Source organism: Vespa mandarinia, chromosome 2 (assembly GCF_050613455.1).
Source record: "Vespa mandarinia isolate Hongniang chromosome 2, ASM5061345v1, whole genome shotgun sequence".
In the NCBI taxonomy this organism is placed as follows: Eukaryota; Metazoa; Arthropoda; class Insecta; order Hymenoptera; family Vespidae; genus Vespa; species Vespa mandarinia.
The window spans coordinates 11189348-11216444 of record NC_140811.1 but is presented as its reverse complement, the minus strand read 5'-3'; the positions used below and the strand labels follow the sequence as shown (position 1 = coordinate 11216444).

Here is a 27097-nt window from a genome sequence, read left to right as displayed (position 1 = left end):
CACGGACGGTGACTTTTTATTGTTTCGTAGCATGTGCAACAAAGCTCGCGTGAACGTATGCCGTACTATTTGCATTCTCATTACCATCTTCTCGTTCTTATTTAAATAAGCGAACGACTGCGAGACACTCGGAGCTGTTGTTTTTTCTCTGTTTCTGTAACGCGCAAATCTATGTGTACATGAATTTCATTTCTTTTTCTTTCTATCCTATTTTAAGATCGTTCTTTCTTTTTTTACAAGATCAATAGAGAATTAATTATTTAACACGTACTCTAATAATTAATTTCTACATACCCAGTTTAAGTGGATAAATATATTTCTTTCTTTTTTCAGACGAACTCCACACGAATCCACACGAGAAAAATATATAAAATTGTTCTCATTTAATTTTACTCACTGTATTATATTTTTGTATCCGAAGCGCAACTTTCTTTTTTACAAAAGCATACGCTCAATTCTTTTCTTGTACTCTTCTTTTTCATTTTATTTTACCTTTCTTTGCATACCTAGTTACCTCGCGAATACCAAGTTTTCTTACGAATGAACCTTGATCGTTTTGATTCGAGCCTCCAATCGGTATTGCGCGAGAAGCACAACATCAGCCACGTCACGCCGAGGAAATTCAATTTCGTTGCGACTATGTAATGGAGCAGAACATTCTGGCCGGAGAGAGTTAGGCTGGTCCTCGGCCGCACAGGAAATACCTATCGATGGTTATCCGACCGATCCATACGGATCCGCGTCGATTCCGCTTAAGCGACGCGATTGATACGTCCCTACATACGTATGTACGCTTGCGAGTTTCCTACATTTCGTCTCTAAATTGACTCGATCCAAATTGGCTATCAAATTGGAAGTACAGTTTAGCGAGAAGCATTGATATCGTCTGCTGAGAATCAAGATAGATGAATAATAAACTAACATTAAACACGAACTTTGAGTAAAAATATGATTATACATTTCATAATAAATAAAAGACTTCTTTATATCAAGTTCTATTATTCTTCAATCTAATCTTATTTAAAAATAATTAAAAAGATCTATTAACTTCTCCGACAAAGATGAAAAATCGCTCGAACAAGAAGGTCTCTCGGTCTCTTCGTAATGTATCGTACAGAAAATTCCCCACTCATTTCACATCGCAGCTTTCGCCAGGCGTTATCCTATGAGATGTTCAGAAAACTTGAAGTGTTCCAACGCATTGTATGCAGTGCTTGTGAGCACGACTCCATCGCTATAACCGCATCGTCGTTATTGCGTTCCTCGATGTAACAAGGTATTCATACTGAGAAGTGTACAATACTCGCACGCCTCACGCATGCGATATCTAGAACGAACATAAGTGGCTATTTCCCGAGAACGACAACGACAATGACGAAAGAGAATGCCTATTCGTATAAGCCACGAACCGAAAAATACTTTGGAATGTAATCCCTACAACAAGGTTTTTCGTTTTAAGGTAAAACCAAAAGAAAAAAGCAAAGAAATTGTTCACTTTTGACTTGGAACGCAAAGTTTCCTTTGAAAGATTCTACTGCTTATCAATGATTCCTTCTTATCAAGAATTCCTTCTAGCGCACTCACATATACGTACACTACGATATTTCCTTTCTTTATCTATCGATCTCGTTTACAGTCTACGAGAGGAAAGCCAAATTACGAGCTTCGGTGGTTCAGTTCGATAAAAGAGAACCCCGTCAAGTATCCATCGATGCGTTCGACTTCCTTCGCCATTGTGCATAAAATGTGACGTAGCTTTTAAGTTCCTTCTCTTCGTATCTTCGAAACGGGTTCACTCGAATAAAGCTTTTCCGTTGGATACTTTATTCTACGCCATCATACTTTGTACATCGCGCTGAACGGAAAACACAGCACACTTACCTACACTCTATCGTTTTTGAATTTCTAAAGCGAATGATTTTCCATTCGTCATTCGTTTTTACTTATTTTTCTCGCAGTGTGTTCGACAGCGTGCCCATTGGGAAATCCTCTCGCATCGCACGTTCGTCTATGATGTCGAGATGCTTCGGGAGCATTCCATCGATATCGCATTGACTTATTTGAAATATTTTTATATTTCATCCAATTTGAAAATTCCCACGCGGACACAGTTATCGAATCAACGTACAAATCCAAACAAAGAACGTCCGACAATGGGAATATTAACGCTATGAAAAAGGCGTGGCTCATTCTAATCGATAAAATTTTTCCGTTGAAACATTTTTCTTTCTCCGTTGCTTTTCGTTCAATCGACGTCTTCATTTAAACATTCCTTTTATTAGATTAATCGTTCTCTTCAGTAAAGGAAGAAATATGAATCAGTGTACTATTTTTAAGATTGTTCGTTTCCGTGCAAGTGGTTGAATGTCGACGAACTTCCGTAAAGAAGTGAAATTTATTACGAGAGGACGAGGAACTAGAAGTAACGCGAATATTGATTTTTCTACGCGACGGACGGTGCACGACCTACCATTACCTCGTATCAAGTGCAACCCCTAACAAAGTAAGTTATCCCCGCAAACGTTCGGTCGCTTGTAATCTAAAGCGCAACTACGCACCTATCGGGCTACTTTTTATTCTCTCCGTGGCCGTGCACGTGACATACTGCTAAAAAAAATACTTCCTCACCATATTTATTTTATCTCTTTCCATCTTTATCATCGTCTAGACTAGTCGTGAGATAACAAATCCAATAGAAATATTTTCCAATATTAAATAGTTCAAGTCGAATTGTCAAATTCATCTTAAATTAAATTCAACGTAACTATCTGACTCAATAAGCATTAGAATAGTAAAAAGTCAACCGATAAAAATTTAATTGGCGAATGATAATCCTATGAATTGTCACTATACGAAAACATTTCAAAATTGCGAACAATCTAAATATTTTTATATTTAGATAATATCGGTAATAAATAGTTTAGGTAATCGATAAATAAATAATTTAGGTAATATCTGCTCTTCGTAAAGCTTATTAATTTATTTCAACCCTATGTTTCAGAGTCAGGCGGATCGAGGAACAATGAACGAATCGGAACGAGAAGGGACCGAAGTGGCGCGATAATAATAATATGTGGACGACGAGACCGCATACGAAACGAAAGTGCTGGGATTCGCCAGCGAGTAAAACGAGTACGTCGATCGGCAAAGAATCGTCCAAGAAACAACAACAACGAAGTGATCGTCGACGGGACGGTTTCCGAATCCTTTATTCGGTGGTCCTGGCGGCCTGTATGGCGACACAGGAAGCAAAAAGCGCCAGGTGCCCACCGCCGGAAACAATACCGGGATGTCCGTGTTACAATTTCGAAGACGGCCTCTTTCTCGAATGTGCTGGTGCCACCGAAGAGTCCCTCAGGAATGCCTTGTCCAGTGTTATACAAGCTGCTGGACCAGAAGGTAACTAAGTCTACTTTTCTATTTATTTCAAATATCAAATTTAAGTTAAACTTTTGGTTTTCTAACTTTGATTTGAAAAGAGATTATATCGAGAATCGAATTTCGATTAATCGAAATACTTTAAACCGATGACTTTTAATATCATATTAATTACTCTGATTTAGGAACGTTCGTCCAATCATTAAGTGTCTACGAGCTGGATCGAAAGGTGGAGGAACTTCGACCCCAAGCTTTTCCATTGGGCTCGCAAATTAGACACTTACAGATCTCACACTCGGCGATTCGTGAAATCAGCGAGGAGGCTTTCGTACGATTGGGTAAGAGCTTGGAATCGTTAGCTCTCGTGTCCGGTCGACTACCGCGAGTACCTCAAAAAGCGATGTCCACGTTGAGACGCTTGAAGATCCTCGATCTCGAGGCTAATCTTATTCATGAACTACCGAGTTTCAGCTTTTATAGCTTATCATTGATAAAACTGAATTTAAAGGGAAATCAAATAGTCAGAATCTCAGAGTACGCATTCGCCGGCTTGGAGGATACGTTAAAAGATCTTGATATGGCAGAGAATAAGATTAGGATGTTTCCTATGACATCACTTAGAAGGTTGGAACACTTAACATCATTGAAACTCGCGTGGAATGAGGTCGCGCAGTTACCCGAAGATGGATACTCGCGACTTGACGCATTAAATTTTCTTGATCTCAGCAGCAACAATTTCAAGAATATACCTCTGAACTGTTTCCGTTGTTGTCCGTCTTTAAGGACTCTTTCGCTCTACTACAATGCTGTTGAGTCGGTCGACAAAGACGCCTTTATATCTTTGATAGATCTCGAGTCTATCGATCTTAGTCACAACAAGATCGTATTCTTAGACGTTGCTACATTTCGTGCCAATCAGAAGCTCAGATCCATTGATCTCAGCCATAATCACATACACTATATACGTGGTGTATTCTCAAGATTGCCAGAATTAAAAGAACTCTTTCTAGCGGAAAATAATATATTGGAGATACCAGCAGAAACATTCGCTGGTAGTACCAGTCTCTCAGTCGTGTATCTTCAACAGAATGCTATCAGAAGGATCGACGCTAGAGGCTTGGTAACCCTCGGTCAGTTGGCCCAACTTCATCTAAGCGGTAATTACATCGAGAAAGTACCGAGGGACTTTCTCGAGCATTGCGAGAATCTATCGACTCTCTCTTTGGACGGTAACAACATACGAGAATTGGAAGTAGGAACGTTCGCGAAGGCGAAGCAATTGAGAGAACTTCGGTTGCAAGACAATCAAATTACGGAAGTTAAGAGAGGAGTCTTTGCTCCTCTACCGTCTCTTTTAGAGCTTCATCTTCAAAATAACGCGATAACAGACATGGAGACCGGTGCTTTACGATCTTTACATAGTCTTCAGCACGTTAATCTCCAAGGAAATTTATTAGCAGTCTTGGGAGATGTATTTCAAGTGTCAAACGAAATCGGACAAAATGGAAATACCGGAAGTTCTTTGGTATCCATACAACTGGACAACAATGGACTCGGTGTACTGCACAATGATTCTCTAAGAGGCCAAGCCTCTGTTAGAATCATGTGGTTAGGACACAATAGATTGACGCGCCTCCAGGCTCCACTTTTCAGAGATCTTCTTTTGGTCGAGCGACTCTATCTCACGAACAACTCGATTTCACGAATAGAGGATACCGCTTTTCAACCAATGCAAGCTTTAAAATTCCTCGAGCTTAGCATGAATCGATTGAGTCACGTCACCGTGAGAACTTTTTCTGAATTGCATGAACTCGAAGAACTCTATTTGCAAGACAACGGTCTTCGACGATTGGATCCCTACGCGCTAACAGCTCTAAAACGACTGCGTATACTGGATCTTGCTAACAATAATCTAAACGTATTGCACGATAAGATTTTCCAGGAAGGTCTACCTATTAGAACTTTGAATCTGAAGAATTGTACGGTTAGTTTAATCGAAAACGGTGCCTTCAGAGGATTAAATAATCTTTACGAACTTAATCTTGAACATAATCACCTCACTGCCACGGCTTTAGACAGACTGGACATACCGGGATTGAGGATCCTCAGGATATCCTACAATAATTTTAGTCAAATCAGTGGGAACTCATTGGACGGTTTACCGTCCCTTCAACACCTTGCCATGGATTCTGCGCAAATCCATCGAATGCCGGCCGAATTATTTTCGAAAAATAAAAATTTGGCCAAGTTGTTACTAAGTAACAATTTCCTTAAAATTTTACCGCCAGTTCTCTTTCTTGAATTGGATTCGCTGAAGGAGGTCAAACTAGACGGGAATAGATTCATAGAGATTCCGTACGAAGTTCTTGCAAACGCTAGTACCATCGAGTTCCTCTCACTCGCAAACAATGAAATAGACCACGTGGACATGTCGCGTTTAAACGGATTGACCAGTTTACGAGAACTCGATCTACGTAGTAATTACATCACGACCCTCTCTGGTTTCGCGGCAGTAAACTTGTCTCGTTTGATATCCGTAGATCTTAGTCACAATCATTTGACCGCCCTTCCAGCTAACTTCTTCGCTCGATCGAATCTCTTACGTAAAGTTGAATTAGCCGCGAACAAGTTTCGACAGATACCAGCGGTCGCACTCTCCGCTCAGAATATACCGAATCTTGCCTGGCTCAACGTCACTGCCAATCCTCTCGTCAGAATACACGAAATAAGTTCCGAAGCAAGATACCCGGCGCTTCAAGAGATCCACATTTCTGGGACGAATCTCACCATTGTTACCAGCCAAGATTTCGAGGCCTTTCCCGCTCTGATGCATCTCTTCATGGGCAGTAACATGATTTCTAGAGTGTCGCCAAGCGCTTTTCGCAGTCTATCAAATCTCCTCACTTTGGATCTCAGTATCAACCAACTGGAACTCTTACCTCAGGAGAGATTGAAGGGTTTAGAACATCTGAGACTACTCAATCTGACGCACAACCGTTTGAAGGATCTCGAAGATTTCCCGCCGGATTTGAAGGCACTTCAAATACTCGACCTCTCCTACAATCAAATCAGCAACGTAGGAAAGAGCACATTCCAGCATCTGGAGAATCTCGCGGAACTACATCTTTACGGTAACTGGATATCCTCGATATCGCCAGACGCATTTAAACGTTTAAAGAAACTACGGATTTTGGATCTCAGCAGAAATTTCTTAGCCAATTTACCACTAAATGCCTTTCGTCCACTGGAAACACAAATACGGAGCTTAAGGGCTGAAGGTAAATACGTTTAATTCGTACCTTGAATTTTTCATTAACCTTTGGTACGATCAATACTTTAATCGTGGCCAATCGCAATTTCTACAGAAAATCCTCTACACTGTGACTGCGAATCCCAGGAGCTTTGGGAATGGTTACGGGACCATCAAAAGCTGGTAGGTGGTGGCGTGAGCCGAAATCGTGGTGGTGGTGGTATGCGAATGAACGACGTGGAAAGCGGATTGCTAAAGTGCGAACAACCGCCAGAATTGCGTGGCCTGGTTTTCCTCGACCTCGATCCGCATGCTTTCTGCTCCGCGCCGTTGGTCCTAAAACTCGCGATTCAGGATATACAGCCATTCTCAGTGTTGGTGTCCTGGCAGAGTAGAAATCACTCCGGGCTACGAGGATACCAGGTCGCTTATCATGCTCTGGACAACGTCGACGAGGTAGTAAAAGCTTGTGTTTTATCCCTTTTCTCTCTCTCTCTCTCTTTTTTCCTCTCTCTCTCTCTCTCTCTCTCTTCTCTATTTCTCCCTAGTTTTATTCTACCACGATATTACTTTGGTCCACACTGACCTGTGTTACCGCAATAAAAAGAATCGCCAACCAAACAGTGTCCCCTGTATGTTTAACCCACGAAAGACAGTCGCTTTCTACAGATGGCTAATAAAAGTTGGACGCGATCGCCGTACAAAACATTGAAGTTTTCGCGACGATTCGGTAACATCACACGTCCAGTTTCGTTTACCCCATCAACCTTTTGTACTTGTATGTATACACACATAAACACGCATATTTACATATATATATATATATATATAGGAACGCTATAAATTGTAGCGATAGAGTTTAAAAAAGGACGATAATGGAAAATAACAACATAGTATTTTAGTTAAATAATAGAATCCAATTTAAACAATTTCTCGACGATCGTTTTGTCTGATATCCAAATGATCTTTCTTTTTCAGATCCACGGAAAAATTCTAGAGCCGAATGCACGTTCGATAAAACTTTCCAAATTGATGCCCAACACTCGCTATCTGATCTGCGTTTTTGGGCTAGGCAACTGGTTGACGAATCTCAATGAGGAGATGGTTGTGAGCCATTTGAATATTTCGAAGGACGAGCTGATCGAATCAACGCCAGTAACGCAAATGGAGGATTCACCTACGAGCCGCTGCACCGAAGTAAAGACTTTGGAAACACAGAACGCAGTGATAAGTAGCGATGGTTCTTCTATGGGAGACATGGGTGGAGTCAGCAGTTTTCTCACGAGAAGACTCGGTCTCATAGTCGGCTGCTGTATGGGATTCGTCGTCTTTCTCCTACTCGTCTCGATCTTGGGATATCTTAAGGTCAAGAAGCAACGAGAGGCCGTAAAAAGAGATCAACAGCCGATACCACCCGAATATATATCTTATAGACACTTCAGCATACAAAGTGGCGAGGCCGGCCATGCAGCCAGGCAGGCCAGTCAAGAAGGGCAACATCCGAGTTTCATCAGCAACGTCGGCAACACTACACTGAATGTATGAGAAAAGCGGAGGAACTCCCGACTCGTGGAGGTTTCGAACGTCTGAGAAGATCGTATCGACCGATCGAAACATTCTCGACTCGCGGAAGTTTCGCGTATATCTCTGATCCTTTAAGTACTTTAACAAAACTATGCGATAGCTCAGGAACTCTACAGAAAAACTCGGGCCTATTATATGCACTTGAGATCATGTTGCTACATATATACGAGCGTTCGATAGAAAACGATAAAGTTCTCCTACCAATCGATTAGTCGCAACGAAAAATCTTTCAAGCATGTGCGCGTGAGTGCAAACAATCGAACGAAACTATTCTTTTTTTTTCATTCTGCGAAGGACGTTCGAACTTTTTATAAGTGATTTTCTACGAGTCTTAACCTTACCGGACTTACGTAGATATAAGCGTGCCAAGCAGTGCAAATATCATAATAGTTATATCAGTTATATATCATGAAAATGATAATAATTCAAAGAACGACAACTCCGATTTAAAAGGAAGGAATTAATCGTTTCTATTAGAACGCATTCGTTGGTAACTCTCGACTAAGGACCGCCATTATATTTCCAGACTCCATTTGGAGGACGCGCAAAGAAAGAAAGATGGAATGGGGACGCATTGAATTTCTTAATGGCTCGACAAACCGCAGATTTAAGACCGCGTTTACAGTCGCATTCGGTTGATATTACTACACTCCTTCTATTCCGTGTAAATCTCTTCTGAGGGACTCCGTCATGCTAGTTGGAAGTTCTTTGATATCGTCGAGCAAATTGAGAACTGTAAGATGTTGTTAGAATTCTAAGAAGAAAAAAAAGAAAGCTACGAATTTCATTGAGAAATCTCTAGAATATTATTATACCGATGTATCTACTGTAAATAACGATTCGAAAGACTCGAGAGGAGAATGATCGCGTACGATGATGTAATCGATAGAACAAATCATTAAACAAACGATCATTTTATTATATGTTGAAATCGTTTGTGATTCCATCATTTAAAATGAAATTTCAAAGCTTTTATCGTATGTGAATAAAAAAAAATATAGGTAAAGTATCGAGCAGTTCCGTAAACGTCCAAAAATATAAGCTCGAGCATGCGAACTTTTCTTTTTCCGAAACATATTGTGATTATCGGTAACAATCTCGATTTTTCCAGGACAAACGCTCGATATACCATTAAATAAAAACGTTGTATTCTGGTTTTTCGTAAACCACTAACATCGACAAGGCTTGAACGTATCGTCGCGAAAAATGGAGCTACAAAATTGAAGTGAACGCGGAATACTCTGTAGCCCTATCGCGTGTTTGCACGCGCACGAGTCCGAGGTTATAAAGAGAGATCGGAAAAAGAGAAAGGACGTCGTGCAAACGACATTTGTTATTACTGCTGGCGAATGATCTAGCAAAACGAGAAAAAGAGAGAGAGAGAGAGAAAGAGAGAGAGAGAGAGAGAGAGAGAAAGAGAGAGAGAGAGAGAGAGAAAGAGAGAGAGAGAGAAAGAGAGAGAGAGAGAGAGAGAGAGAGAAAGTGAGAGAGAGAGAGAGAAGGACTCCTTTGTACTATTTACCGAGAAGAGAAAAAAAAGATAGAAGTAAAAAGTAAACAAAAAAAATGAAAAACAAAAGAAAAAGCAATGAAGCTTGTGACATTGTCACTAGGTCAAATCGTTAAAGGATCTATACATTCGAGCCTGTCATCACATCCTGTGTTGTATCATATACGTACGCGACTGTAATAAAAATGCGATTTTTTTTCTAATCACTCCTTAATCCTATCACAATCCGAATCCTACCTATGTCTTAAACTTTCGTCATCACGATAAACATATTAATTTTGGTATAAAGATGATAGATTTTTCATAGACTTTTTGCAAACATTAAAAAGATCCAAGAATCCAATTCTTTATTGTAGTACATAGAATGATCAGAAAAAAAAATGATTTTTTTTTAGATTTATACCAGTCACTCAGAATCGATAAAAGAAATAAGAAAGTGATAACATTGTATTATCTGAGTATGGAGAGTGGGTGGAATATAGCTACGTTTATATTCTTTTCAAGTTGAATAACTTTAGAAGAATTCCAGGAATAAGAGGATATAGCAGCAGTTCGTGCCAGTGCGCAGTGGTAATCGGAATTTGTAAAATATGCGGCACGTTGTCGTTTATTTCGAAACACTCGTAGCTTCCCCTGTTCCCGGAGTAACCTTTTAGGTACCCACTCTTAAACGGATCGCTGAATTTCGCATAAATTTTCAAGCGGCTCGACGAAATGCTTTCCGTCCGCTTTATCGTATTTCCTTGCAATTAACTTCTACCGTCGTAGCACGAACCGAATCCACGAAAGCGAGTTCATCGTGTCGAATTCGACAAACAACAAGCAATTTTTCTTGTCCCGTATTTTTCATGACGATAATTTAACACGATTAAAAGAACTTGATCGTTTTAAATTTACATATATAATGCTTAATTAAATTAAAATCTTACAGGTAAAATATTTAATTTAAATTTTAAAATATCATGTAAATTTCATATTAAATTTTTACTTGATTTCATCTCACTTACATCTACAAGGATTGTTATAGAAACTATTGAAAATTCTAGACACTTTGGTAAGTTAATAATTAAACACCGCTGCGTTATAGACGATATTTATATGACGAAGGGAAAAAACGCGTCTCGATATTGTTCTTTGAACGGTGCAAAGAGCAACGACCTATGAACGTGTCATCGACGATTTAGCTATTAAAATACACGACAATCTGATTCGTGTTCTGTAATAATGGGAAGCCGAGCATCACAAGTTAACGACTACGATTTGTATAATGTTAAATTTGTTCCCATTTGCTACTTTCCACCACGGTAATTATTACGAGTTAATTAAAGTAGAAAACAAACCACTGACGTTCTTTTACATAAACAGACATTATAATTAGCTTGAACGTGCACAAACCGTCGTAATTCTTTGACCAATTCTGAATTGTATATTTGTATTGGTACTAAGTATTCTTTTTTCTTTCATTCTCTCTCTCTCTCTCTCTCTCTCTCTTTCTCTTTCTCTTTCTCTTTCTCTTTCTCTTTCTTTCTCTCTTTGCAATTTATCTTACCGGATTAATTTCACAGTGTATGATTTTATGTAAAAACAATCGCTCTGTCTCGTCTTTTATATGATGTGATTAACAACTCATCATTTAAACCGTTTGGTATTTCCGCCAAAAATGCAAATTTTTGAAAAAATTTGTTCTAAAATCATATTTCGACAATTATTCAATTGTCGACCTATTATGTCACCTATAATGCATTTATCATATCGTGAGACGTTTAGCCTTAAACAGCATGAGGATTATTTTTTGCACTATTATAAATATTGTAAAACATATGTCAGAAGTCAAAATTTTGATCATGATAACATGTGAACGTGCATGTGAACCACGAGGCCTAAACGAAAAAATATCAAATATCGGCCTGGCACGGAAATTATTAATATGAACAAATATAAAAGGATAGTCGCTTAAAAATTAAAGAACCGGCAGCTGTTGCTTTAAGGAAAATAAAAAAAAAAGAGACCTTGCTTGAGAATTCATTGGATTCAAATTGTTGGAGGAAATCGAGAATGGTATTTTTGAAAGGAGATACTAGACATAAAGTGTAGAGTGAAATAAGATCGAAGGATAAAGATTGGGTTGGCGCTTTCCAGCAAGTTAAACTGTCATATTCTGTCGAAGAAGTTGCTTGTATAAAAGGCAGTATTGACGATAGAGGTGGTAAGTCGACAAAGTATAAAGGGTGGAAAAGGATGAAGCAAAGAAATAGAAGCTACCACTGACGGAACAATGAACTCTATAGGTTATGAAATATGCATTGCCATGCACCCTATCGTCGAATACGAACGCAAAGTGATAAAGAAAATCGGTGAAGGATAAAAGACAAATGAGTGAGAAAAAGAGAAAAAATAAGGAAAGAAAAAAGTAGAAACAATATTAAATGATTTTCTCTTATTTATAAGAGGATGATGCGAAAGGTAATTGTAAGGAAACGCGAGGTCGACGACTAAAGAAGAAAGAAGGGTTAAGTTTACGAGAAAACATGGTATACAAGACATGGAACAAAAAGACCGCAAGGCGCTTAATTCTGCGAGCGGGCCGAAAAACTCAAAATCTTCTTCCAGGCGGTCGTTTCGGTAGGCGAAGAGTAAAGTCTCGAGATCCTATTCTGTTTTTAAGAAAAATCTCAACAAAACGTAACAGATACATTACACTTTCATTGTAACAAATAACAAAAGCAAATTTAATTTTCTTTTCAAAAATTCCTAACAACCTTTGAAATTTAGTATTCACAAGTTTAAAATCAAACGCGGAATAATCTATATTTTTTATCTACAATCGATAAAATATTCTCACGTAAATCTTAAATCATGAATTCCTCGGAAAATAAAGCATTGACTTTTCATTGCCGTAACAAATAACATCGAAAGGTATTAAAATGACAAAGGAAGCTCTTGAATCGTACATACGAATCGGTGAAAGAGTAAGAGTTGATTCAGGGAAGCCACAGTAAGCAAGCACCACGAAAAGCTCGAAAGCTCTCGCGGTCAAAGCATTCCAACGTGATTTCAAGCGCAGACGCAGCCTTCATAGTTGTAACTTTTTGACTTAATCCCGAAAATAACATTCTCTTCTCCAAACGTACATATGTACGTTTAGGAAAAACCAATATAAATAAAAATGCACATACGCACATAGATGAATGGAAATATTCGAGCAATACACATAATGAATTATTACTTCAATGCTTTTGCCTAACACAATGCTCGTGATTCTCGAAACAACCGAATCACCCATCTAAAGGCTTTCATCGAATGTGAATGAATAAAAAGGAAAAAGAGAAAGAAAAAAGGAGAAATCATTCCTATTCTTTTTCCACGCAACTCTCACATCCACAGAAAAATCTCATATCGTACAAAAAAATAGTAAAGAACTCTTCGTTAAAGCCCGGAAGTGAAATCGATTTATATCCTGCACCACCATTCATTTAATGAAAAATAGTTCACAATTGAAATTAACAAAAAACGTCAACTTGAATTATTCGAAAGTATTAGCACTGGAAAGTCGAGTATGTTTTCAGCTTAGGATTTGATGAAGGAAGGATTCGAGCGCTATCTTTAATCTCTTTTCTTCTTTTTGTAGGAGAGTAAATACGAACAAAATGCATGCGAGATTATCGCACTTTTTAAATGTAATCTTTATGGAGTGAAAACAGAGAAAAATCTTTTATAGTATTACTTCACCGACTGTCACACTGCATTTTGCTTTTTTGTTAAAAAAGATCGTGAATTATTCAGTGTAAAACGAGATACCTATCACGATCGTAGTACTTGATGCATTTATGAGAGAGAGAGAGAGAGAGAGAGAGAGAGAGAGAAAGAGATGAATCGAAAACAGAAAAAGAAAGAAAAAGAAATAGAAGCAAGGAAAAAGAAACTTGGCAAACGTGATAAGTAACACCGAGCTACGACTTGGTCTCCAGCCAATTCTACGAGTTCCTTCGGCGATCACGCGCGGATCTTATTGCCAGGAATCGCGAGATTTCCCATTTCTATGCATTCTAGAGCAACGTACAGAACGAGCTTACTCGTATCGCCTCCGGGACCGCCGGATTATTATGTCGAGATTATCGAAGACTTCGAAAGGGTGACGTGTAAAGCTTCCGAGGTTAAGCTTCGTCAGCCGGTTCGATACATTCGATAGAAGAGAATAATCAAGAAAATTAAGAAATTTTGGTGTTTTAAAAATTTTTATTTAAAATCATACACTAAATCATTGGTATTATAAAATATGAACATATGTGCAAGACGATAAAGAATCTTCTTCAATAAAATCGGTTAAACTCGTCCAAAAAGAGAGGGAGAGAGAGAGAAAGATGGCGGGAGATGGAGTTTAAAGTTACGGTAGATCGGAACAATTTAATCCAATCGAGTTCGTGCGAGCATGTACCGTGACAAATCTCCCGGCGTTGCAACCCTTCTCGCATAAGTATATAGAGGGATGATTCCCCTGTGTGTCGTTTCACTCGCGAATGGGACAATAAACCGACACCTGCGAAAATTTCCATATGCTGCTTTCCATATAAAGGAGTCGTCCTAGTTGCACCTATATTACTCTTCAGTGTTAAACGGCTTCGCCACAACAAAAACGAAGAGAGTCATAATTTTGCTTCCCTCGGAAGTTCGAATCCCTTTCATGATCTTGTGAAAAGCAAACCCTTTTTTACATCGATGAAGTATATTCTAAATTGTACAATGAATGCTCAAAATGAAACTGAGAATGGTTTCCTGGTTTCGTGTATCTGTATCTACGATGCTACGCTTATACAGAGAGAAAACGAAAGAGAGACAGCAATGGAATAGTATAGTTGAGTGAGACTTTAGGTAGCGCGATATAATGTCAGAGATATGAAAAAAGTTTGTGCGACGAGTAGCTCGTAAAACCCATCTTTTTCCTTCTCTCTTTCTCTCTTTCTCTCTTTCTGTTTCTATCCTATTAAAGTTGACGTAGAAAATGAAAGAAAAGAACTGATTCGCATAAAATTTCTCTTAAACAGTATAAACGGTATTAACACTTTTCCTTGCATTAAATATTCCGATAATACTAAAAGAAAAAATGAAAAAAGAAATTTCTGAATATCTCTTCATCGAAGATTTATGTACATCCAATTTATCGTTCATCCGGTAAAATATTCCGATCCCGCTTAAAATTCACTACCTGCCGGAGACCTTCGTAATTATTTCGTAGAGTAGAAAAACGGATGGTATAAAAACGAGGAAAAACTAGGAGCAAGCTGAAAAAGGCACGTTTTCTTTTTTTTTATTTGAACGATGCAACGACCAACATACACACAAATTCGCGCATAGACACATACAGTTACATATTGTTATTGATAAGAATGTGTGGGTATTTATACTGCGTGTATGTACTTTTGAGCAATACGTGTGTTCTTCGCACGGCTTATCGAGCATTCACCAGACAATTTTTCGAATAGCCGTGTTCAACCGTACCACGGCTATATTGGATAAAAAACCACGGCGAATTAGGAAAGAGAGAGAGAATTGTCCTCGGAATCACCACGCGACCCTGTAACTTTAAAAAAGGGCGCGAAATACGAGGAGGCGATTAAAAGCGGCAGGTTGGCGCTAAAAAGCAGAGAAGGACGGCAAAGAAAATAAGAGGGGAGAAAGATAATTATGGGGATGGTGAACGTGAAAGATAAAAAAGGTGAAAGTGGTAGTAGCAGGAAAGGGAGGCAATCGAAGCGGCAATATTACGCGCTTGGCTCGCAACAATTTGCTGAATATTAATCCTAGCAATCGGCCGAATCGATGCAACTCAAAAAATGAACGGTATTTGCCATTAAAACCGATGACGAGTAACGTGTTCGTTGAAATTTCCATAGGTCACTATTTCTCTCTCTCTCTCTCTCTCTCTCTCTCTCTCTCTATTTCTCTCTCTCTCTATTTCTCTCTCTCTCTCTCTCTCTCTCTCTCTCTATTTCTCTCTCTCTCTCTCTCTCTCTCTCTCTCTTTCTTTCTCTCTGTCTCTCTCTCTCTCTCCCTCTCTCCCATTCTCACTTTTTTCACAGAGTGTAGTGCCTCAATACACTTATATGTACATACAAGGTGTACATAAAATGTAGATACAAACGTTGCAATTGGATATAATTCATTAAAAATATAAACGTATCAGAAAATTTTAATTTGATAAAAACTCATAAGTAAATATTTAACAATGATACATTCGAACAAATTCATTTTTATATTATTTATAACACATGTAATCGTATAAAATATTTACATATCTTTGAAACGATTGATTTAAAAACATATTTATAATTAAGCATTTGTGTTCCTTTTTCAATGATTTCTATCTACCCATAAGGCTTGTACTTATAATTTATATACACCCTGTATATACCGAAAAAAATTCTAATTACGAGCGCGCATTCATCACTGCACCGCGGCCGAGCTATGTGGAAATGATACGCTTGATGAATAGCTCGTCGTTCGAGTCACCGCGATAACAAGATTTCGCATTTTTCGCTTCTCTATATCCATCTCTCTTTCTCTTCTCTGTGTTCCTCTTCGACTCGGTACACATTGCTACTATTGAGACCCGAAACGATCACGTTTTTTTACTATATAGAATGAATACCTCTCAGTCACGCATGAACAGTAAACGTTCACAGAGCATCTCTCGCTTCGTCCCTTATTGATAAAAAATAGTTTTGATTCTTTTATTTGCGAAAGCAACTAGATTAAATAAGATATCGAAAAATTTTCTCGTTGAAATTGATAATGACAGTAACATTCATATTTACTATTTCTTATTTAACTAAACATATTTCTAAGTGTTTTATGTATTAGATATTTTTATTTTAATTATTGAAATAGTACATACAGCAGAATAAAGAAATCGACAAAATAACTTTCCAATCCTGTTTCAATACTGTGAAGATTTGATAAAGATCTGCATAAAAAAAAATCTTGGAAAAAGAGAAGTCGTCGCAGCATATCGAAATTCAAATTTGCCATACTATCCTTCGTTGTCTAGCCGAACGGAAATTCCGTGAGAAAGAACGAATATGAGTTCCACGTCATGCACGCATACATACGTAAATGGAGGTATATCCATATAGACCATCTACTATCACGTCACGTACATCACGATGGAACCGCGAACAAATATTATTCCTTCGGTGGGCGCGGATGTTCTAGAGGATTTCTGATATCGGTTTGCAACTTTCGAGATTCGCAAATTTTTCTTATCCGTCCATCCTCCTTTTCAAATCTACACCTTAAATCGATCCTCTTGTTTAAAACTTTACATTCGATTGAATCATCGCAAACGAGGATCATTCGTCGTAATCATATTATTGTAAAGATTACAAGTATATTTCTAATGAATAAAATCTTGAAATATAATCATAATATACATTTATTCGTTGTATACGATTTTTCGTCAGTATAATCCTGCTTATCTATTATAATAAAGAATCTAATACGCATCTAATCTATTAAATACCAATATCACTCGTTATCTATGCTTCAGAGCAAGAACCGAGAAATTTAAATGCGGTTTACGATTCATCCGTTCACAATAATCGTGATAAGAGAATTATTTAGGATGGAAAAAGGAAGGAAAAGTGTGTAACGAGGTCCGGTGATTCTCGCTTGCACAAAACCACGCGCTGGGCAGTAATCGGGCTAACGTCATCTCGCTAGAAAACGCATAGATAGTAAAAGAAGATAGAGGTGTAATGTGATAGGGAGAGAGAACGGAAGACGTAACGGGAAATGGATACGGAAGAGAGAGAATAAGAGGGATATACGCGTAGCAAGAGAGATAAATATACAGGACGCGTGGTTTTACGCGCTTGCGAGAGTTGAAATTCATGAGGCGCAGGAACTGATATTTCGCTGAAAATGAATCACCCTTTATACAAACGGTCCGACGCATAGTGGTAACGGGTACACAATAGTCAGACAATAGGGAAAACACAGTAGTTGCTCGTATAACTGCACAACGCGCTACCGCTGAATGAGGAAAGGGAAAAGGGGGGGAGAAGAGAGTGAGAGTAGGTCTGTAGGGGAATAAAGGCGGGGGAAATGTGAGACTACAGAGAATGTGCGAGGTTACCAGGAGTCGCTTTTCTAGCAAAACAGAAAAGAGAAAAGGATTCGTTGTTTCTCTTTACTAGGGAGAAGGGAGAAAAAATAGAGAGGCACTTGACCCTTTGAAGGTACAAACCAAGAATCATATCGCTTGAAGTAAGCCCAATTAAATTATGACTCCATTAGTAAGACAACTCTCTGTCGTTCTCGGTCTAACATCCATGTTAATTAACATACATCGAGTGAATCGAGTACAGTCGACCACCATGAAACTATTAATTATCGAAAAAATGTCAATTTCTAGCAATATTTATCGTACTTGAATATTATTTAAAAAGAAATCGCTCAAACTTTGTTAATTTATATGCTCGCATTGCTCCCTTTATGTAAAATTTCCAATGTCACAAAATGTTCTTTTCTGTAACAAGGATCACTATTTAAAATAAAAATTTAATTTTATGATCGGATATATTCTTCTACGCGACAAGAAGAATTCTTAGAGAACTTAAAATTCCACCTTCGAACATGGACGCAGTTTCTTTTGACAACAACGACTAAGGGCACTTTCTAACCCTGGCCATACATATATTCAAATGATCGTTCCTTGGCGTTCATGAAATTTAATACCCGTCGATAGAGCTGCATCCCCTCTCGAGATTGCTCCTTTGAGGTCTGGTCAATCGCGATCTACGTCCCACGGTGCAGGTATATCAAACGTCTCTTCGTAGCTCCTAGCGACAGACTTTCATAAAATTTAATAGGCTGCTGACAAACTTGTCGCTTTTTCATCTCCGGGCAATTCACCATGATATAAACGATAACAAAGTATCTTTTTCAGATTTATCTTATTTCTCTAAGATCCATCGTAATAATACGAGAAGAATCTAATCTTTAAAATGTTTATCGATTCGTGACTGTTCTTCGACAAGATATGCAAACATTCTCTTTTATTTTTTTTTTCTTTTCGTTATTTTTAATCTCTCAGATCTAATTCGATGATATATACAAAAGTGGATTGAAATATTAACGAAGATAACAGTGAAAGCCTTCTAATACCATTGGTATCCAATTTCGTTTATAAGTTTCCAAGTCACGAGGCACGTTGCGTAGAAATTCAATAGATAACTGGACGATAAAGAATATTATAAAGATTGTTTCTGTGAACATGATCTATGGGTGCACCGTGACCCGGTCTACCCCAGAGCTTTCGCCAGGTATCAAAATGTCGTCTGCAGCTTTCTTGTTCCGCACGACGTTCCTCCTATAATGAAAATTCCATGAACTTATTTATTAGAAAATTATTCGATGCTTTTTACGATTCTTTTTTTTCTTTATATCATTATTAAATCATATAGTAACTTACGCATGCTTTATCTTGTTTCCATCGTATCTGTTCAGCAAGCTCTGCGATGTATTTTCTGTTAGAAATTTCGAGTGAACGCAGGCTGTATAAAAAAATTATATGAATATTCAAAAATCTCGACACATTATAATGAAAAGATAAATAAATTTTGATATTCTTATCGGACTATCATTCCGATAATATCCGATATATAATTATTATATCCGATAATATAATAATTTTAAAAGAATGTAGGATTCGTTAGAAATGATTAACAATCGAATAATATTCGAAGAAATAAGAAAGATAACAGCAATGTCGCCATGTTCCTTCAATTACAAGAATGTTCAATATGATTTCTCAACGAAGGGAGGTTTTCGCCGCGTTTCTAGGAAACGACCAACGTCATCCGATTTGATACCCTCCGGAAAAGTATATCGACGACGAGACTAGAGCGTTAATACACAAGGGGGATGAAACAGCATCAGGCAGGTAAAGCTGTCGAGGTCAGCGCATTCAGGTCAATAGGTTGATTACCTATAATGTAGTTACATCCCTCGAGTCTCGTGCGAGCCCTAACCGTTTATGCCGCCCTAGTCGTACCTCGTCACCTCGTCCGAGCCATGCTAAGATGTCACGTCGAAAAAATCATTCTATTTCTACGCGTTATTCTCCAAGGATAAATAGAACGAATTCAACGATCAAGAGAAGAGGAAAGATCTTTAGTATATGGATTTTGCGAGCTTCCGAAAAAGATGAGAAATATTCTAAAAAAGTAGGTACGTAATAAATTTCTAAATAATCATTTTAAAAAATCAATGCAGGATGTGGTCAAAATAATTTCTATAAGAGATATTACATTGGAAGTATAATTAAAGGAAATATAATATAATAAAAGTGCTCTTACACTTATTGTAGGATTCGTAAAAAAAAATGGATTATCGGCTTAGTTTGAACTGAGACTCGAACTGGACACTCTTTCGCTTTCCGAGCATCTGCTTTAACTATTAAGCAAAACTTTTACACGTTAAACTTTCTACGTGAATGCCTAGTTATATGAAATGGAGATGCTCACTTATTATTCATAATACTCTTGTATTCATATTATAATTGCAAATTAATTTTCGCTACTATCGTTTCTCGAAGATAGTTCAATATCGAACATGATGAACCTTAAAACTATTACAGGAAATAACTTACGATTCTATCGTATATCCTGGCCGAGTAATGTCAGTCACATGATAGCGAACAGTCTGCGGTTGTGAATGATAACGTCTGCTAGTTAACAACGGCACTAATTCTACACCACCAGTGAGCTTATACACCTGGACCTCCTCGTTGTAGAGACTTCTTGTATCCCTTGACGATTGTAAATGCGATCCAATATCTGGAGAAACAGAATAACGATTTTAATATCAAAATGAGAGACGTCAAAGAAAGAAAGATTTAATCTCTAGATTTACCCGGTTCCACATTCGAATCGAAGAATTTATTCATGTCTGGAATAGTCAGAGGATCGATGTCCCTTTTATGAAAAAGCCTCTGGATCGTCGAATCACTAGTCCATCCCTGTAAAAGACCATCAAATAATTTTGAAAATGTTTGACTTTTCATAGCAAGTAAAAAGTCGCGAAGGGAGTCTCGCGCGACAGTGTTCGAAAAGAAAAATGATCGCCTAACCGTTCGTCGCACTCACCACCACCCCATCCTGATCCAGCTTAACTCGCGAATCTACTCGTCCCGTTCATCCATCAACGTCGGTCTAGTTAGTTGGCTAGTTAAAGTAAAGCTGGCCAGTTTATTAGCGAGAAAACAGAAAACCCACCATAAATCCACGGACAGTACGCGTTCATGTAAGTGAGTTCGCGGGACAAAGTATGTATATAAAGAGAAAGGGAGGAAGAGAGAGAGAGAGAGAGAGAGAGAGGGAGGGAGAGGGACAGATAGAAAACGAAAGAAAGAAAGAGAAACAAGATAGAAGATAGATGGACAGAGAAAGAGAGAGATAAAGGTAGAGTCCGCGTTAGTTAACGTAAGCTTGCTTACGTGCAATAAGAAGTAAACTTCAGTCGAAGTGGAGCTTGCTAATAAATTTCAGTTTAAACTTTCCGGCTTGCAAGCTCGCAAGCTTGCTAAGGCGCCGGTTGGATCGTTCAATTAGGTAGTAACGTGGCACGGTTATGTGTTTGCCGTTCGAAGAGAAGCCAGTAGATGGTTGGTTGGTTAATTAAAAATTAAGAGTTTAGCTCTCTACTGTAGTATCGTCGATGCAGCGAAAGCTATGAACCGATGCGAAGCGACGACGAGGGACCAATGCCAAGAAAACCGATATAAGAAGAGAAGAAGATCGTGCGATTACGAGGATATTTCTCGAAAAAGAAGATGCTGCAATGACCCAGAAAGCTTAGTAAACTCTTAATTTTATACCTACTAACTTTTACTTTATACAATTGTTAATTCGTAGTAATGGGATAGTATGCGAAAAAAAACATCGGTTCGTCCCTTCGTTTTTTTATCTCTATTTCTTTTCTTTTCGTTTTCTTATATTTTTTCTCATGTGCCTTGTAATAGTATATCTATATCCAAGATGTTTTAGGAGGGATAGTTTCTCCATATCCTAGAGAATGACTACGATGAGTAATAGCCGATCTTACCGTCGTTTATCACTTGCTTAAATGAAATTCAATTAACCTAATACGAATGTACGTGTGTGTGTTGATGTGCAAGTATGTACGTACGAATGTATACAACGAATAACAGTTCTACAAGAGTTATCATAAATTAAAAGGTAATTAAAAACGAAATTACACCGCGAGAGTTACTTGTTGCAGATTTCAAAAGATAATGATGAGAGAAAACAAGCAAGCCTTCAATGGCAAAACTAATAATTTTATCCTTTACGATTTATATTAACGCAGTATGATTCAACGATATGACCGTGAAATAAGCGATCAAGTTTAGCCATTCGCACGGTATGTTGCGGTAGTCGTGTTTGAGATTTATGATAGAAGATGAAATATTCATCTGAGGAGGAGCAAGCGCACCTTCCGGTAATTATCACGCGCAAAGATGAATTTCTCTTGATACCAATGTACGTTGGTACGTATTTCTAAATTGTCCAGATATTTAGCAAAGAGCCGTTCATCTACTGAGAATTTGAAATGTTGAAAGATTAAATATCTTTATAAACGAAAAGTATAGTAATTTTTGTAATAAATAAAATGTACAGACGCAGAAAATTCTTTGTTAGAAAATATATGTTGAAGAGGAAGCTTCCGGGATAGCACATTCACCGATCCAATCTGATTCGCGTTGGTATAGTATGAGTTGCCTGAACAAGTTTGCTGGTACCAACCGACACAGAACGTTCCTGTTCCCGTGACAACGTAATTTCGTCGTCGTTCTAGCTTGTTCTCCCTATACCAAACTGTCGTGTCTTTCAACATAAAATCACGTACGAACCAATTTCTACCGAGGCAACGAAGTACGTTCCATCTCCTTTTTCTTCTTCTTTTTCTTCTCAAACTCTCCTTTTTCTCTTTCAGTTCTAACTAAACCGTTTTGAAAATCTCAGCTCACTTAATGAAATCGGTGTGAAAAAGCATCACGTTAATCATTTTATTTTCAGCTTGTAACAAACTTATCTCCGAGAAGAATTCTCTTTCTTACGCGAGTTCTGAATCATCTAAATATCTATCACGTATATAAATATAAAATGGTAAGAAATTATAAATAAATAATAAATCAATTAAATTATTCGATCTAAACTAAAATGATTTGTTAAAATTGTGTAACTTCTTTTTTATCAATCAATTCGTACCATAGATTCCAGAAAGTGCACACCCAGTAACTTCGGATCTCTCCAAGGAAGTCCTCCAGGACCAGGACGACCCCAAGGCCAGGACTGCACAGACTAAGTACGCGCCGGCGAGGCATATTAAGCAGCTTCACCAGAATTCGCTTCCGTTGACTATGTACAACATAACCGTGTCGGTGTATACCTACTACGCGAAATCGTTGTTTCGTGCAAGAATGCGTGCTTATGTTAGCTACGTGCACTTGCAAGCTCGTGCAACGAGCTCGCTCCTCTTGGGAACTTCTAGCAAGTAGGAAGAAAGGCGTTTCCTCCAGAAATCCCCTTTATTGTTATCTTCTATATATCCCCTACAAGCTTCACCACATGATTTCTCCATATGTTGCACTTTGAATATTATACCTTCAAATTTCACACTATTTTCGGCTGTATCTATGTAACGAACATCTCTTGGAAATTATTTTCGTATTCGATTCGTGTAATTCCTTTTTACTATAGATCATATAAGATCCCAATAAGTAACTACAGATTAGATCATAATTTTTATCGTTTATAAAATGAAAAAACGAACCCATGATTTTGTCCATGGAAATACTTTTCTCACATCCAGCTGATAACGAACTGACGTGTCTACATAAACATAAAGTAGATATATTTGAAAATTAATATAACATACAACAAACTGTATTAATCATGTTCACCATCGTTCTTAATCGATCCTGTGAGAAATTTATAATTAAATCCGTCGGTGGGTAATGTACGAATTTAATTTGCTAAAAGCACGATCGGCTAATTTTCATGAAATAAAAGATTTATATTTTTAAATTTACTCTGTGGTTTCTAATCGATCAGGATAGATTCACTTTGATATCTGTTCGAAAATTCACATGGACGTATTGATCTTTTTCGTTTCACAGGCTTTTCTATGTGATTGGTGAAGTCGGGCGTGCATCCAAAATTCGACCGGAAGGATTCGAGAGAACCAAGCTTTGCCTTTCTCCTCTTTCTCTATTTCTTCCCCTTCACCATCTCCTGATCTCTCGATTCTCACTCTCTCGCTTCTTTTCTCTTTAAATTATTGCCACTGCAAAAATGTATCATTTTCATCTACAAGGAAAGTCCATTACGAATTTTTCTGCGTGCTCACTCACAAAAGTACTGATTCGTAACAGATACGACATACAAGAGAAATAATTTTTCTCTTAGATTAAAAAAAAATTATGTATATACACAAACGTGCAAAATTCGTTATTTTAATGGAAACACTTGAATATCTCTTCTTTGCTTACATTTTTATGAAAAAGAAATATGAAAAAAAAATCAAAGAAAATCAAGCTTGAGAGATATTTCTTTATATTAAAAAGAAATATCATCGTATATTCATAATAAAGATATTGAGAAATTTCCATTCAAATATCTCACTGCGTGTATGTGGGTAGTAAATTACAAAAGCTTTTAATATCGACTTTGATCATTTCGATAAAATAGTGAATTCAAAGGGAACTAGATACCACGTTACTCGCTTATGAAAGCTTTTCCAATGAAATAGTCTTTGGCATAGATATTGAAATGAATCGTGTCACAATCGGTTTTCGATTGGTCTTCGTTGAAATTCAGAGGTCAGAGGTATACGGAACACCTTCAAAAGGATCGTACACGCAAACCCACACGAACATATTATCAGTACAAACATTGGCAAACTTGTATTGATCCATCGTGAAGGTTACTTTCTTATTCCTTTTTGAGTTTTGCAATAATAATCGTTTTCATAATTGCAAGAATAAGTTTACAAAACTATTCCACGGTTTAATATCGGGAATACTTGTAGCAGACTTTTGAAAAGACGAATAACATATTCAGTCCTTGTAATAATTTTACATATCATTTTATGTGCATCCAGAGCAAAAGAGAAAAAGAAAAAGAATCTAGTGCAAAATTTAAAATTATAAATAAGCATGCATCTTAAATCGAGTCTTTCCTCGTTTACCTGACCAGCCATATGATTCTTGATGGGTTCCAATGGCTCCAAAAGAACATTTTTCTTTCTTAAGGTTGCTGGGCACGGAGCACCACCGCCTGGTTTACCCCAAGGCGAATAGTTCTCCAGAATCTCTCGCAACTGCAAAGAAAATTAAAGAAAACTTCGTGATGGTCGCTCTACTATCGCTCTCCTTCTCAGACACTTTCTTTTTTCTTCGCTCGTCCATAGGAGTTGCGCAATAACGTAAAAAGGAAAAGAATAAATAAAGAAAAGCTTTGTAATATCGTATCTTTTTTTTTCTTTTTCTCCATCGCTTTATCAAACCTCCGATCTTACGTATTATCGTTCTAGATATTATCGTTCATACGTTCGCAAATTTACCCTGTCTCTCTATCGATCCACTTTCGAGCTTGAAAAAACATTGACAGATATAACATCGATAAATTAAACTTAAGATATGCATCTAGCGAGGCCTCTCGAATGGTCTTTCGATGTACAATCAAGTTCGAGGGTAGTTTACGTCAGCGGCGTATCCTTCGTGGCATGTTTCTCGGAATTGTTCGTTCGGATTATGCAAATGAAGTCCGGTAGGAATTCCGAAAGCATCCTTGTCGATCGTTTTCGACGTCGTTACCATTTCATACGGGGCACGAACTTGCGTGTCTTAGGAACGATCGGAACAGAATCGAATATGTAATGAGTCTCAAAAATATCTGTGTCGAGCGAGTAGGTATCTATGCGCCAAACTATGTATATACTGCTATCGTAAAGCTCGTTAATGGGAAAAATTTTATATAAACACATATATAAAAATATTGGAGAATTTTTCGATACGAATCATTGATAAATTTTAACATAGACAGATACATAAAGAGTACCGTAGAGTACCGTTTTTATACTGCAATAAATCAAAAGAAAGTAAAAAGAATTCATAATTTTCTATCGTCAAGAACAATAAGCTGCGAAAGGAGATTATAGCCAAGAGGGTGCTATGGCCAAAAGATAGTGATGTAAATGGTACTCGAAATCGGCCAATAGGTAAACTTTTATTTACGACGAAACGATCCGGTCCTTAGACATACTTCTCGTTGTTCTCGATGTTTTTGACGTAGAAACTCCTCCTTCTGGTGCTTCCACATAGCCGTGCCCTCTTGAACGAGTTGTCTTTCTCGCTCTTTGCTCTCGGCATCCTTGATTTCCGGTACATACGTCGTCTCAGAATATTCCCCTGCCATATCCACGCGGCCATTCAACACACCCCTTCGAATAAAATAAGAAAACGATCGAGAAAAATGCGGAAAAATGTTTTTTATGAATTTATTACTTATACAATTAAAGAAATAAATATTAATAAGAATCGCGTTTTTCTGCAAGTATATTGTCTTTCGAGAAATTATAGAACTGATTACATGATTGATTAGAACAGTGCATAAAAAAGTAGTAGAAGAAAAAACTGGGCTACGTATACATTGCGTGATATTAGTTATTCATCACTTCGTATAAATGTGTATATGTTTATTAAATATAATACATTCCTCCGCATAGAACATATATCGCATTTTTTGCAAACTCAGTAGCATAGAATTTTGTGCTTATTTCATTCATAGGATTATGTTTATTTCATGCAATAATCTCTCGATTAAATATTTAAATACCTATTTATAATATTCACTGATTTGATTGGAAATATCCCAAAATTTCAAAACAAAATTATGAACAATCATATGAAACTTTTCTTTTACTAAATCTTTGTATCTCTTTTAACCGACATTATTTAAACTATTTTTGGATGTTCGTGTTTTAAATTCAGATATGAAGAATATAGAAATACTTACACGAGACGGAGAATTTTACGTATTGATAAAAGAATTCCTGACTAAGCCGATGAAACACGAACGGGTGGAAAGTCTTTTGAAGTGGATTACATTCCTAGGTTGAAAGGATTACTCACCTGGTAAGGAAGGAGCACGCGACTGGTCCGCTCGCATGGATAGATGCTTTCGACGGAGCTACGGCCTATTTGTAGTAGTTGCGTCGTCGCCCCCGCCGCCAATACATGTCATGGCCTTCACTATGGATTACACTGTGAAGGACTAAACTCACCCCTACGCTTCCTTCGACCTTCAACCCTC

The 27097-nt window shown here is 37.7% G+C and overlaps 2 protein-coding genes across 8 annotated transcripts in view; one reads left to right on the top strand and one right to left on the bottom strand.

The window, feature by feature from the left end:
• LOC118445485 (uncharacterized) overlaps window positions 1-10556 on the top strand; it is a 114070-nt gene extending 103514 nt beyond the window's left edge. For 4 of the 5 annotated variants that reach the window (XM_035875063.2, XM_085665028.1, XM_035875053.2 and 1 more), the window contains 4 exons: window positions 3002-3399; window positions 3564-6656; window positions 6744-7084; window positions 7607-10556. In XM_035875063.2, coding sequence (XP_035730956.1) covers window positions 3072-3399; window positions 3564-6656; window positions 6744-7084; window positions 7607-8173 — 4329 coding nt within the window. In that variant the 5' untranslated portion in view covers window positions 3002-3071 and the 3' untranslated portion in view covers window positions 8174-10556. Of the gene's footprint in view, window positions 1-1953; window positions 2504-3001; window positions 3400-3563; window positions 6657-6743; window positions 7085-7606 lie in introns of those variants that run through there. The other variant, XM_035875091.2, reaches the window with a different exon arrangement.
• A 5482-nt stretch (window positions 10557-16038) lies between these two features.
• LOC118442962 (uncharacterized) lies at window positions 16039-27058 on the bottom strand. Of its 3 annotated transcripts, none has more exons than XM_085664651.1 (8): window positions 26917-27058; window positions 26048-26225; window positions 24972-25103; window positions 22991-23083; window positions 20634-20739; window positions 20371-20557; window positions 19192-19273; window positions 16039-19089 (listed from the first exon to the last, which is right to left on the bottom strand). In XM_085664651.1, the coding sequence occupies exons 2-8, from the start codon at window positions 26198-26200 to the stop codon at window positions 18943-18945; spliced, it is 900 nt and encodes a 299-aa protein (XP_085520777.1). In that variant the 5' UTR covers window positions 26201-26225; window positions 26917-27058; the 3' UTR covers window positions 16039-18942. The 3 variants fall into 3 exon arrangements, with proteins under 3 accessions (XP_085520777.1, XP_085520776.1, XP_035725160.1); XM_085664650.1 differs by having other exon boundaries at window positions 26801-26932; XM_035869267.2 differs by lacking the exon at window positions 22991-23083 and having other exon boundaries at window positions 26801-26932.
• Between the last annotated feature and the right edge of the window lie 39 nt (window positions 27059-27097).